We start from the raw sequence: 12816 nt of genomic DNA, 5'->3' as shown, positions 1-12816 counted from the left end.
TCCGGGCACAGTGGTCAAGAATCTGCCTGCCAATGCAGGGGACACGGGTTCGATCCCTGGTCCAGGAAGATCCCACATGCCACGGAGCAACTAAACCCGTGTGCCACAACTGAGCTCGCATGCCACAACTACTGAAGCCTGTGCTCCACAACAAGAGAAGCCGCCGCAAGGAGAAGCCCACACTCCGCAACGAAGAGTAGCCCCCACTCACTGCACTAGAGAAAGCCTGCGTGCAGCAACAAAGACCCAGCACAGCCTAAAATTAAAAAAAAAAAAAGTCACTAATACCATTACAGCATGTAATTAAAGGACTGTTCCAACTTACCTCACACAACATTCTACTGCACGAAACCAATGAAGCATCTCATCATGTAGAGTACACAACTGAAGGCAAGACAGGAAAACTTTCTCAGCATCACTGTACCAGCCTGCATCTGAAAGAAAGCCACCTAAGGGACAAGAAAAACCAAAAACTTTAGATAATTTAATAAATCACTTGAAAGCTAAAATGACATGCTTACAATGATTATTACCTAAGATGAAAAAAACCTCTGTTTAGTCTGAAACAAAGATACTAATTGTGAAATTTAAAAAAAAAAAAGGAACTTTCAAACTAGGGAAATTAGATCGAAGTTGAGACCCTGAATAAGGAGTCAAGAGTTTTTGTTTTGTTTTTTACTTTTGGCTGCATTGGGTCTTCATTGCTGCGCGCGGGCTTTCTCTAGTTGCGGCGAGCGGGCGCTACTCTTCGTTGCGGTGCGCGGGCTTCTTGTTGCGGTGTGCGGGCTTCTTGTTGCGGTGGCTTCTCTTGCTGTGGAGCACAGGCTCTAGGTGCGCGGGCTTCAGTAGTTGTGGCATGCGGGTTCAGTAGCTGTGGCGCACGGGATGAGTTGCTCAGCGGCATGTGGGATCTTCCCCGACCAGGGATCAAACCCATGTCCCCTGCATTGGCAGTCAGATTCTTAACCGCTGTGCCACAGGGAAGTCCCAGGAGTCAAGAGTTTTAGCCCTCTAAAAGTACTTCATCGCCTAAGAGTTGACATTTTCCAGCTAATTAGCCACTATATTTAGTGATTTGTCTAACATTTTCATCACGCAGGGTAAACATAACTTTCCAATCTTTTCATACCCAATCCCAAAGAGGATAAAGACATCTGAATAAACTTAATCTTCTTAGCATAACAGCACATCTTAGAGGATACACAGATAAAAGAGACAGTAGTGCTTGCTCATCTTAACTTTTTTTTAGCAAAAAATTAAACTGCTGTCCTCCAACAGTTGTAATGCATGGGGCATCTGGGCATCATTTCCTTAGGATACTGTCCATCTTTTTAGAGCCTCTTGACCCCCTCCTAATAGTTTAATCACTTTTTGATAGTGTCAACTAATCTTAATCGTGTCAATAGTATCTGGGTCAAGAAAAAATATATTTTGCTCAGACTGGTGTTTCATGTTTAATTAAAGCTATATGAAATGAAACAAATATTTTAACTGGAGAGAAGTGTGCTTTAGAACACTTTTTTATCCCCCCAAATATGACATTTTAGGGTCCTCACTGAATGACTGGAATAATGAGATTATAATATTCATATGAAGCAACCTCCTACTCATTATCTCAACATATTGTGCACTGTGCTGGGTTATTAGGCTATTATCTCTCAGCTTCAAACCAACCCTTCTAGACTGTTTTATGATGCTGGGCTAGGACTCTATAACCACATTTCTCCTCTGCCAGCTGGCTCCCTAGTAGTCTCTACCAAAGAAGGCACTAGAGAGAAAGGCTGTAAGACTGGAAAAGTAAGAGACACTCCCCGATAGCTTCCAGTTTCTGCCAGCAACGCCCCTGCTCACAGCAGTGTCCCAGGGTAATGTTTCTTTACTCTGGCAGTGGCAATTCATCTCAGTAAGCCAATTCCAGCTGCAGTTTTCCAACACTTACAGAACCTGATTCACAGCACCCCATCAGAGAGACACTAGTACCAGCCAGTCAGGTGTCCCTCCTAGAGGTCGAGATTCTAGACCCACGAGCTCCCTTCTTAGAACTCTGAGGCACCTGTACCAGGCAAGCAGCATCTCAGCTCTGCGAGGCACCTCCTCAAGCTTCTTTTTTTTTTTCCTTTTGGCCACGCCATGCGGCTTGTGGGATCTTAGTTACCTGACCAGGGACTGAACGCTGTGAATATACTAAAGACCTTTAAATTATATACTTTAAATGGGTGCACTGTATGGTATGTGAATTATATCTCAATAAAGCTGTTATTTTTTAACAGTTTCCATCATGTATACTTCTGGTATGAAGTTTTTTCACTGTTTTGGTAATTTTAGGATCAAGACTAATAATATAACTGAATCTGTTAGGACTTGGTTCTAACTCCAAGATACTTGTTCGATCTGGCTCCTTACAGTGGCCAGACTGGTACAAGTGAAGAGACAACAGAGGATCTCAATGAACATTAGCTTTCCTGCCTTTCATCTTCCTTGACACTAAACATCTCCCACATAGATTTTTACATGACCACCTAGGACTAAATGGATGTGAATATTAACATTCATCTAGGTCACAAACACTCTATTAAGAGACATTCTTTAGTCACAATTCTTTGTTGCAATTTATATTCCACAGGACTACCAAAGGATAAATGCTGAGGGTTCTTTTCGGAAAAGAATGTTAAGTTCCTCCAAGCAAATCCTCTACGACCACTACAAAAAAAAACGTTTTTCCTAATACTGAAGGAAATGATCATGAAAACTTGGCAAAGAAAGTAAATGTGCACGTGCCAAAGAGAGAGAGAGAGAAAACATGCACACACACACACATTAACGTGAGAAGTTAAAAATGAAAGGTAGGGCTTCCCTGGTGGCGCAGTGGTTAACAATCTGTTTGCCAATGCAGGGCACACAGGTTCGAGCCCTGGTCCGGGAAGATCCCACATGTTGCGGAGTAACTAAGCCCGTGAGCCACAACTACTGAGCCTGTGTATCATAACTACTGAAGTCCGCGCACCTTCAGCCTGCGCACCGCAACAAAGAGTAGCCCCCACTCCCCGCAACTAGAGAAAGCCTGCGTGCAGCAACCAAGACCCAACGCAGCCAAAAATAAATAATAAATTTATAAAATAAAAAAATGGGCAGAGGATCTGAATAGACATTTTTCCAAAAAAGACATACAGATGGCCAACAGATACATGAAAAGATGCTCCACATCACTAATCATCAGGGAAATACAAATCAAATCCACAATGAGGTACCACCTCACACCTGTCAGGATGGCTGTCATCACCAGAAAACAATTAATGAGTGTTCCCGAGGGTGTGGAGACAAGGGAACCCTCCTGCACTGCTGGTGGGACTGTAAATTGGCACAGCCACTATGGAGAACCGTGTGGAGGTTGCTCAAAAAATTTAATATAGAACTGCCACATGATCTAGCAATTTCACTTCTGGGTATTTATCCAAAAAAGGCAAAAGCACTAACTCAAAAAAGATATATGCACCTCAATGTTCAGTGAAGCATTATTTATAATAGCCAAGATATGTAAGCAACCTAAATGTCCATCAACAGATGAATGAACGGATAAAGAAGGTGTGAGATATATTTATACACACAACAGTGGAACATTACCCAACCACAAAAATTAAACATAAAAAAAAAAGAAAAGAAAAGAAATCTTGTGACAACACAGATGGATCTAGAGGGTATCATGCTAAGTGAAATAAGTCAGACAGAGAAAGACAAATACCATATGATCTCACTTATAGGTAGAATCTAAAAATCAAAACAAACAAAACAAAATGAAAATAGACTCGTAGATACAGAGACCAAACAGCTGGTTGCCAGAGAAAGGAGGTGGGGTGTGGGGTGAAATAGGTGAAGGGGATTAAGAGGTCTGAGCCTCCAGTTAGAAAATAAATAAGCCATGGGAATGTAATATACAGCCTAAGGAACATGGTCAATAATACTGTAATAACTTTGTACAGGGACTATACTTGTCGTGGCAATCATTTCATAAAGTATGCAAATTCCAAATCACTATGTGGTACATCTGAAACCAACATAATACTGTATGTCAACTACATTTAAATAAAACACACACACACAAATGAGTATATGTAAAAACCAATGAAAGCGGGCTTCCCTGGTGGCGCAGTGGTTGAGAATCTGCCTGCCAATACAGGGGACACAGGTTCAAGCCCTGGTCTGGGAAGATCCCACATGCCACGGAGCAACTAGGCCCGTGAGCCACAACTACTGAGCCTGCGCGTCTGGAGCCCATGCTCCGCAACAAGAGAGGCCCGTGCACCGCGATGAAGAATGGCCCCCGCTTGCCGCAACTGGAGAAAGCCCTCGCACAGAAACGAAGACCCAACACAGCTAAAAATAATAAATAAATAAATAAATAAATAAATTTATTTATTTTTAAAAAAAACCAATGAAAGTTAAATAAGGTCTATAGTCTAGGTAACAGTATAAACCAGTATCAATTTCCTGGTTTTGATATTGTCTGTAAATCTACAATCATTTCAAAATAAAAATTTTTCCAAAAACAAAGTAAAAAGGTAGCAATAACTTGAATAAATAATTGCCTGAGACATACTTATCTATGTAGATTTGTAAAAGCTATACTAAAATGTTATGCAAACGTTAAACGATATTTTTCTATGTGTGTAGCATACAAAACCTTTTCAGAATCCTTTTCCATTTATGTCTTTAGTATTCTCATACCCATGAGAAAATGGAGATTTACCCTCATTTTAGAGATGGGAAAACTGAGGTCCCAAAAGGATTAAGTCCCACGTCACAATACACAGTAAGCTGGTGAAAGAGGTTGGTAGCAGCTTGACATGGTAGAAAGGTAAGTGGTTTGGAATCACAGTGCCACAGGATTCTAAATTTAGCTCCATTACTATGTGACTTGAGCAAGTTACTCAACTTTTCTGAGTCCGTTTCCTCATTTCTAAAACTCTATTAATACCTTCACATCACTGGAATGTCATGAGGATTTTCTTGAAAGACAGCATTTAGATACATAGTATAGTACTTAGCACAAAGTTAATGTTCAATATATCACATCTAGTTCTTCTGATGTTTTTCTCATAACCTCCCACGTTGACTTTGGGAATGTCCTGTGAGAATCCTTTAATGCCAGCAGGCTTAATTCTGAGTCATGTTACAGGACAAAACACCCCTCTGTTTTACCATTACTTACCTAAAACAAAGCCAACCTGAATGGCTTTTTCCTTTACTGCAGCATCTGATTCCGCTATGTAAGAGCACCGTCTACTAAATGAGTAGGCTAAGACTGAAGCAACTTTCACACCATGATCCATCAAAGCCTGGAAACAATGATGAAGCAAATGTCTGAAAGAGAAGGAAAAGGTCGTTTTTGTTTTTATAAAGGTAACATATTTTGTCCTTTTAGAAAGTGCTAACTTTCATGCACATTGTTCCTTCCTGCCTCAGGAAATTTGCACATGCTGTTCCTTCTACCTAAAAAAGCTCTTCACCACCATCACCTAGTTCTCTCCCATAAATCGGTTAGACTTCAGCTCAAATGTCACTTCCTCCAGGAGATCCTCCCTGTCTCCTGTCTCCCTCTCTTCACCAGCCTGAAGGGGCCATGGTAGGCCTATCCCAGAATCCCCAAGGACCTTGTAGGTTATGTTAAGGCATTTACTCTTCTATCTAGAAGAGAAAAGGGAGCCACCAAAGTGTTGCCAGCTAGGAAAGATAAGATCCAATATGCTGGTAGGTCTGGGGCTCAGAGAATTATGAACAGCAGCAAGCAGCTTACCTGGGACACAGATGACCCTTGCTCAACAAACAGTGGCCTCATCCTACCTCCCCAGGGTACCTCCAGTAATTCCCTATGGTAGTGTTTTCCAGAATGGGGCATGACTATCACTGGGGGCTCTAGGCATAATTTTAGTGGCATATAACCAAATATTTTTCAAAGATTAACATATTTATTTCAATGGGGATTCAAAAATAAAACTTGCAATCTAAAACAAAAAGTGCTAACTTGCTTTTTTGAAATAACAGTACCATTATTTTCAAAGATGGAATAAGATAAAAAGCAACTGTTTGCCTTATGAATTATGAGGTCATAATAATTCACAATTTAGCCTAATACCTTTTATTCAGTGGATCACTGAGTGATTCTGTATATGTAAATTGATGACAATGAAGGATGAAAACAACTTCTAACATCAATCTTAAAAAACCAAACTGTCTTGTAATTCAACAATGACCCAATTAAAAAATGGGCAATAGATTTGAATAGAGATTCCTCCAAAGAAAATATACAAATGGCCAATAAGCACAAGAAAAGATGCTCCATATCATTAGTGATTAGGGAAATGCAAATCAAACTCACAATGAGATACGACTTCACACTATCTAGGATGGCTATAATACTACTTTTTTAAAAACAGTGATGGCAAGGATATGGAAAAATTAGAACCCTCATACGTTGGTAATAGGGACATATTGGGTTAGCCAAAAGGTTCATTTGGTTTTTCCCATAAGATGGCTCTAGCAGCACTTAGGTGTCTTTAGCTTCATTCAAAACAATTTTGTTAGATTGTATGGGACAGCTGTCGTATCAGCGTGCATTTAAAAAAACACTTATCAAAATTGGTGAATTTTTGTGTAGCCATTTTAATACTGAAGATGGAAGAAAAAAAGCAACATTTTCAGCATATTATGCTTTATTATTTCAAGAAAAGTAAAAACGCAACTGAAACACAAAAAAATATTTGTGCAGTATATGGAAAAGGTGCTGTGACTGATTGAACATGTCAAAAGTGGTTTGCGAAGTTTCGTGCTGGAGATTTCTCACTGGACGATGTTCCACGGTTGGGTAGACCAGCTGAAGTTGAAAGCAATCAGATCGAGACATAGATTGAGAACAATCAACGTTATACGGTGCGGGAGATAGCTAACATACGCAAAACATCCAAATCAAGCGCTGAAAATCATTTGTACCAGCTTGGTTATATTAATTGCTTTGATGTTTGGGTTCCACATAAGTTAAGAAAAAAAACCTTCTTGACTGTATTTCTGCATGGATTCTCTACTTAAATGTAATGAAAACGTTCTGTTTTTAAAACAAATTGTGACGGGTGAGGAAAAGTGGATACTGTACAATAACGTGGAACGGAAGAGATCGTCGGGCAAGCGAAATGAACCACCACCAACCACACCAAAGCCCGGTCTTCACCCAAAGAAGGTGATGTTGTGTATATGGTGGGATTGGAAGCGAGTCCTCTATTATGAGCTCCTTCCGGAAAACCAAACAATTAATTCCAACAAGTACTGCTCCCAATTAGACCAACTGAAAGCAGCACTCAATGAAAAGAGTCCAGAATTAGTCAACAGAAAACACATAATCTTCCATCAGCATAATGCAAGACCGCATGTCTCTTTGATGACCAGGTAAAAACTGTTACAGCTTGGCTGGGAAGTTCTGATTCATCCACTGTATTCACCAGACATTGCACCTTCAGATTTCCATTTATTTCGGTCTTTACAAAATTCTCTTAATGGAAAAACTCAATTCCCTGGAAGACAGTAAAAGGCACCTGGACAGTTCTTTGCTCAAAAAGATAAAAAGTTTTGAGAAGATGGAATTATGAAGTTGCCTGAAAAATGGCAGAAGATAGTGGAACAAAATGGTGAATATGTTGTTTAATAAAGTTTTCGGTGAAAATGAAAAATGTGTTTTTTACTTTTACTTAAAAACCAAAGGCATTTTTTTGGCCAGCCCAATAAAATGGTGGAGCTGCTGTGGGAAACAATTTAGGAGTTACTCAAAAAGTTAAACCTAGGTTTACCCTAGTTGTATATACATACAAGAGAACTGAAAACATACATCCACACAAAATCTTGTTCATGAGCATTCATAGTAGCATTATTCATAATGGCCAAAAGGTAGAAACAACCCAAATGTTCATCAACAGATGGCTAGATAACCAAAACATAGCAACATAGTATATCCACACAATGGAAAACTGATACAAACAACAGCCATGAATGAACCTTGAAAACATTATAGGTAAAATCCAGTCACAAAAGACCACATACTGTACAGTCGCATTTATATGAAATGTCTAGAGCAGATAAACCCAGAAACAGAAAGTAGATTAATGGTAGGCTAGAGACCAGGGGTAAGGGGAAATAGGAAGTGACTGTTAATGGGTACAGGGTTTCTTTTGGGGATGATGAAAGTATTCTAGAATTAGATAGTGGTGATAGTTGCAAAAATTTGTGAATATACTAAAAACTAATGAATTATACAGTTTAAAATGATAAATTTATGGTATTATGAATTATCTCAATAAAAAAACTGCTTTAAACAAAATTGTAAATAACCAAGTCACTGCTTTGCATAAAGGGGGGAAAAAAGTCAAACTACATGCGTTTAGTTTCACAAATATATTAAACACTTACCAAGGGATTTGGACTTGGTAAAAAGATAACCTGAGAGATGAAAGAGAGGTAGTCCACTAAATCTTTATAATGGGCATCTTTAGAACTGCATAGAGAAATTCAAATCCTAGAAAGCTAACCTTTTCGAAGAGTAAAGAATTTTTTTTTAAAGTTTTTCTATGGCCTTCTTGTCCCAAAATGAAACTCTCATCTATTATTTTTTAACAGATTAATTTTAATTACTTAACTAACCAAGAAATTTCTCTTAGGCTTAGTACACAGGTCACATCCAAAGGTATCCCTAAACAATGAAATCATGTTAATTTGTTAACATGTTACTTGATTATTTTATCATCTCTTTCTAAAACACAAACTCCATGAGGAAGAGACCTTGTAAAACTTATTCACTGCTGTAACCCCAGCATCTAGAATAGTACTTGACATATACTACGCATTCTAACAAGTATTTACTTAACTTGGCAACATTCATATTACAGATTAACAATATTTTATAAAACTATATTCTTATTTCCCCAGAAATGTAGGTTAGGAAAAAGAAATGGCATTTCAAGCAAATTTAGGGAAGAATGATAAAGAGAACAGCAAGGACAATCAAAGGCCATGTCACCTACATCCACATATAACTCCTACTACATAATAGCCAGAACGGGGAAGATGAATTCAGTCCTTCTTGAACACAAAAAGCAAGGGTGGTACTGATGGTTTCAAAACAATATGAATGTACTTACTGCTACTGAACTGTACACTTAAAATATGGTCACAATCGTAGAATTTAGATATGTACAGTTTACCACAATTCTTAAAAAATGAGTTTACCTTTTATCCAAAGCTCTCAATACTTTAGCAAAAACTTCCAATTCACAAAATTCACTGCCCAGTTGACATAAGCGTCCCTGTTGGTACAGCTGAAATTAAAAAAAAAACAAAAAAGGATAATGTTTAAAATTTTTAATTTAATTTCAATTTCTACTTTACTTATGAATATAATTTGATGGAGTTAATATTTGATGAATTTATGACTATTACTCAAAGTTAAGATTACACAGTAATATCAGGGAAGATGCTTATGCTAAGACAAATGTAACATTAACTTAACAAATCTCTATAATTCATATAGAACACTTTAATAGTTGTATATAATATTTAAAAATTAATATTTGTATAACAGTATATGGTACATGCTAAGTACTAAAAAGTGCTATATAATTACTTTATTTATTAAACACTAAAAACAGTTATATTCAGGACTTCCCTGGTGGCCCAGGGGTTAAGAATCCGCCTGCCAATGCAAGGGACACGGTTCGATCCCTGGTCTGGGAAGATCTCACATGCCGCGGAACAACTAAGCCCGTGTGCCACAACTACTAGAGCCCATGCTCCACAACAAAGAGAAGCCACTGCAATGAGAAGCCCACGCACCGCAACGAAGAATAGCCGCTGCTCGCCACAACTAGAAAAAACCCACGCACAGCAACGAAGACCCAATGCAGCCAAAAAATAAACAGATAAATTGATTAAAAAAGAACAATTATATTCAAGAAACTAAATTTTTTTTAACTTCTTTTTTTCTTAAACAAAACTGGGTAAAGTAAATTATAAAAATGATAGCAAGATAATGTCCAGAAGCCAGAACTGGTCACTATGCCCCACTAAGGGCTCTTCAGACCACAAAAACCTCAGTTCAGTTCCAGGCATGAAACATTACAAGCAGACTAATAGTAGATTATATCTAAAGTAATCCAGCATGGCAAGATTTCTAATCATGTCACAATCATATACTCCTTTTGCCTGACTTTTTTTTTTTTTAACATCTTCATTGGAGTGTAATTGCTTTACAATGTCCTGTTAGTTTCTGCTGTATAACAAAAGTGAATCGGCTATATGAATACATATATCACCATATCCCCTCCCTCTTGCATCTCCCTCCAACCCTCCCTGTCTCACCCCTCTAGGTGGTCATGAAGCACTGAGCTGATCTCCCTGTGCAATGCAGCTGCTTCCCACTAGTTATCTATTTCACATTTGGTAGTGTATATATGTCAATGGTACTCTCACTTCGTCCCAGGTTACCCTTCCCCCTCTCCATGTCCTCAACTCCATTCGCTATGTCTGCATCTTTATTCCTGTCCTGTCCCTAGGTTCATCAGAACCTTTTTTTTTTTTTTAGATTCCATATATATGTGTTAGCATACGGTATTTGTTTTTCTCTTTCTGACTTACTTCACTCTGTATGACAGACTCTAAGTCCTTCCACCTCACTACAACTAGTTCAATTTTGTTTCTTTTTATGGCTGAGTAATATTCCATTGTATATATGTGCCACATCTTCTTTATCCATTCATCTTTGATGGACACTTAGGTTGCTTCCATGTCCCGGCTATTGTAAATAGTGCTGCAATGAACACTGTGGTACATGTCTCTTTTTGAATTATGGTTTTCTCAGGGTATATGCCCAGTAGTGGGATTGCTGGGTCATATAGTAGTTCTATTTTTAGTTTTTTGAAGAACCTCCATACTGTTCTCCATAGTGACTGTATCAATTTACATTCCTACCAACAGTACAGGAGGGCTCCCTTTTCTCCACACCCTCGCGAGCATTTACTGTTTGTAGATCTTTTGATGATGGCCATTCTGACCCCTGTGAGGTGATAACTCACTGTAGTTTTGATTTGCATTTCTCTAATGATTAGTGATGTTGAGCATCCTTTCATCTGCTTGTTGGCAATCTCTATATCTTCTATGCAGAAATGTCTACTTAGGTCTTCTACCCATTTCTGGATTGGATTGTTTGTTTTTTTGATATTGAGCTGCATGAGCTGCTTGTATATTTTGGAGATTAATCCTTTGTCAGTTGCTTCGTTTGCAAATATTTTCTCCCATTCTGAGGGTTATATTTTTGTCTTGTTTATGGTTTCCTTTGCTGTGCAAAAGCTTTTAAGTTTCATTAGGTCCCATTTGTTTATTTTTTATTTTTTATTTTTTTAAGCTACCCTGGACATCTTTAAATCATTTACCTAATGGATTTTTTTAAAAAATTAATTTAGTTATTTATTTTTGGGTGTGTTGGGTCTTCATTTCTGTGCGAGGGCCCTCTCCAGCTGCGGCGAGCGGGGGCCACTCTTCATCGCGGTGCGTGGGCCTCTCACTGTCGCGGCCTCTCTTGTTGCGGAGCACAGGCTCCAGACGCGCAGGCTCAGTAGTTGTGGCTCACGGGCCCAGTTGCTCCGTGGCATGTGGGATCTTCCCAGACCAGGGCTCGAACCCGTGTCCCCTGCATTGGCAGGCAGATTCTCAACCACTGTGCCACCAGGGAAGCCTCCATTTGTTTATTTTTGTTTTTATTTCCATTTCTCTAAGAGGTGGGTCAAAAAGGATCTTGCTGTGACTTATGTCATAGAGTGTTCTACCTATGTTTTCCTCTAAGAGTTTTATAGTGTCTGGCCTTACATTTAGGTCTTTAACCCATTTTGAGTTTATTTTTGTGTATGGTGTTAGGAAGTGTTCTAATTTCATTCTTTTACATGTACCTGTCCAGTTTTCCCAGCATCACTTATTGAAGAGACTGTCTTTTCTCCATTGTATATTCTTGCCTCCTTTATCAAAAATAAGGTGACCATATGTGCGTGGGTTTATCTCTGGGCCTTCTATCCTGTTCATTGATCTGTATTTCTGTTTTGTGCCAGTACCATACTGTCTTGACTACTGTAGCTTTGTAGTATAGTCTGAAGTCCAGAAGCCTGATTCCTCCAGCTCCGTTTTTTCTTCTCAAGATTGCTTTGGCTATTCGGGGTCTTTTGTGTTTCCATACAAATTGTGAAGTTTTTTGTTCTAGTTCTGTAAAAAACGCCATTGGTAGTTTGATAGGGATTGCGCTCAATCTGTAGATTGCTTTGGGTAGTAGAGTCATTTTCACAATGTTGGTTCTTCCAATCCAAGAACATGGTATATCTCTCCATCTGTTTGTATCATCTTTAATTTCTTTCATCAGTGTCTTGTAGTTTTCTGCATACAGGTCTTTTGTCTCCTTAGGTAGGTTTATTCCTAGGTATTTTATTCTTTTTGTTGCAATGGTAAATGGGAGTGTTCCCCTAATTTCTTTCAGATTTTTCATTGTTAGTGTATAGGAATGCAAGAGATGTGTGCATTAATTTTGTATCTTGCTACTTTACCAAATTTGTTGATCAGCTCTAGTAGTTTTCTGATAGCATCTTTAGGATTCTCTATGTATAGTATCGTCATCTGCAAACAGTGACAGTTTTACTTCTTCTTTTCCAATTTGGATTCCTTTTATTTCTTTTTCTTCTCTGATTGCTGTGGCTAAAACTTCCAAAACTATGTTGAATAATAGTGATGAGAGTGGGCAACCTT

At 38.6% G+C, this 12816-nt stretch overlaps 1 protein-coding gene across 2 annotated transcripts in view; it reads right to left on the bottom strand.

Moving 5' to 3' along the window:
* Positions 1-12816, bottom strand: part of APPBP2 (amyloid beta precursor protein binding protein 2) — a 72225-nt gene that overhangs the window by 34803 nt on the left and 24606 nt on the right. For both annotated transcript variants that reach the window (XM_082372037.1, XM_082372036.1), the window contains exons 2-4: positions 9265-9353; positions 5207-5358; positions 326-449 (exon numbers count right to left, since the gene is read on the bottom strand). In XM_082372037.1, the coding sequence (XP_082228163.1) occupies positions 326-449; positions 5207-5358; positions 9265-9353 (365 nt within the window). The remainder of the gene's footprint in view (positions 1-325; positions 450-5206; positions 5359-9264; positions 9354-12816) is intronic.

Source organism: Balaenoptera borealis (genome assembly GCF_965194805.1).
Source record: "Balaenoptera borealis genome assembly, chromosome: 20".
Lineage (NCBI taxonomy): Eukaryota > Metazoa > Chordata > Mammalia > Artiodactyla > Balaenopteridae > Balaenoptera > Balaenoptera borealis.
Note: the sequence above shows the minus strand (reverse complement) of the source record. Positions and strands in the feature narration are given on the sequence as shown.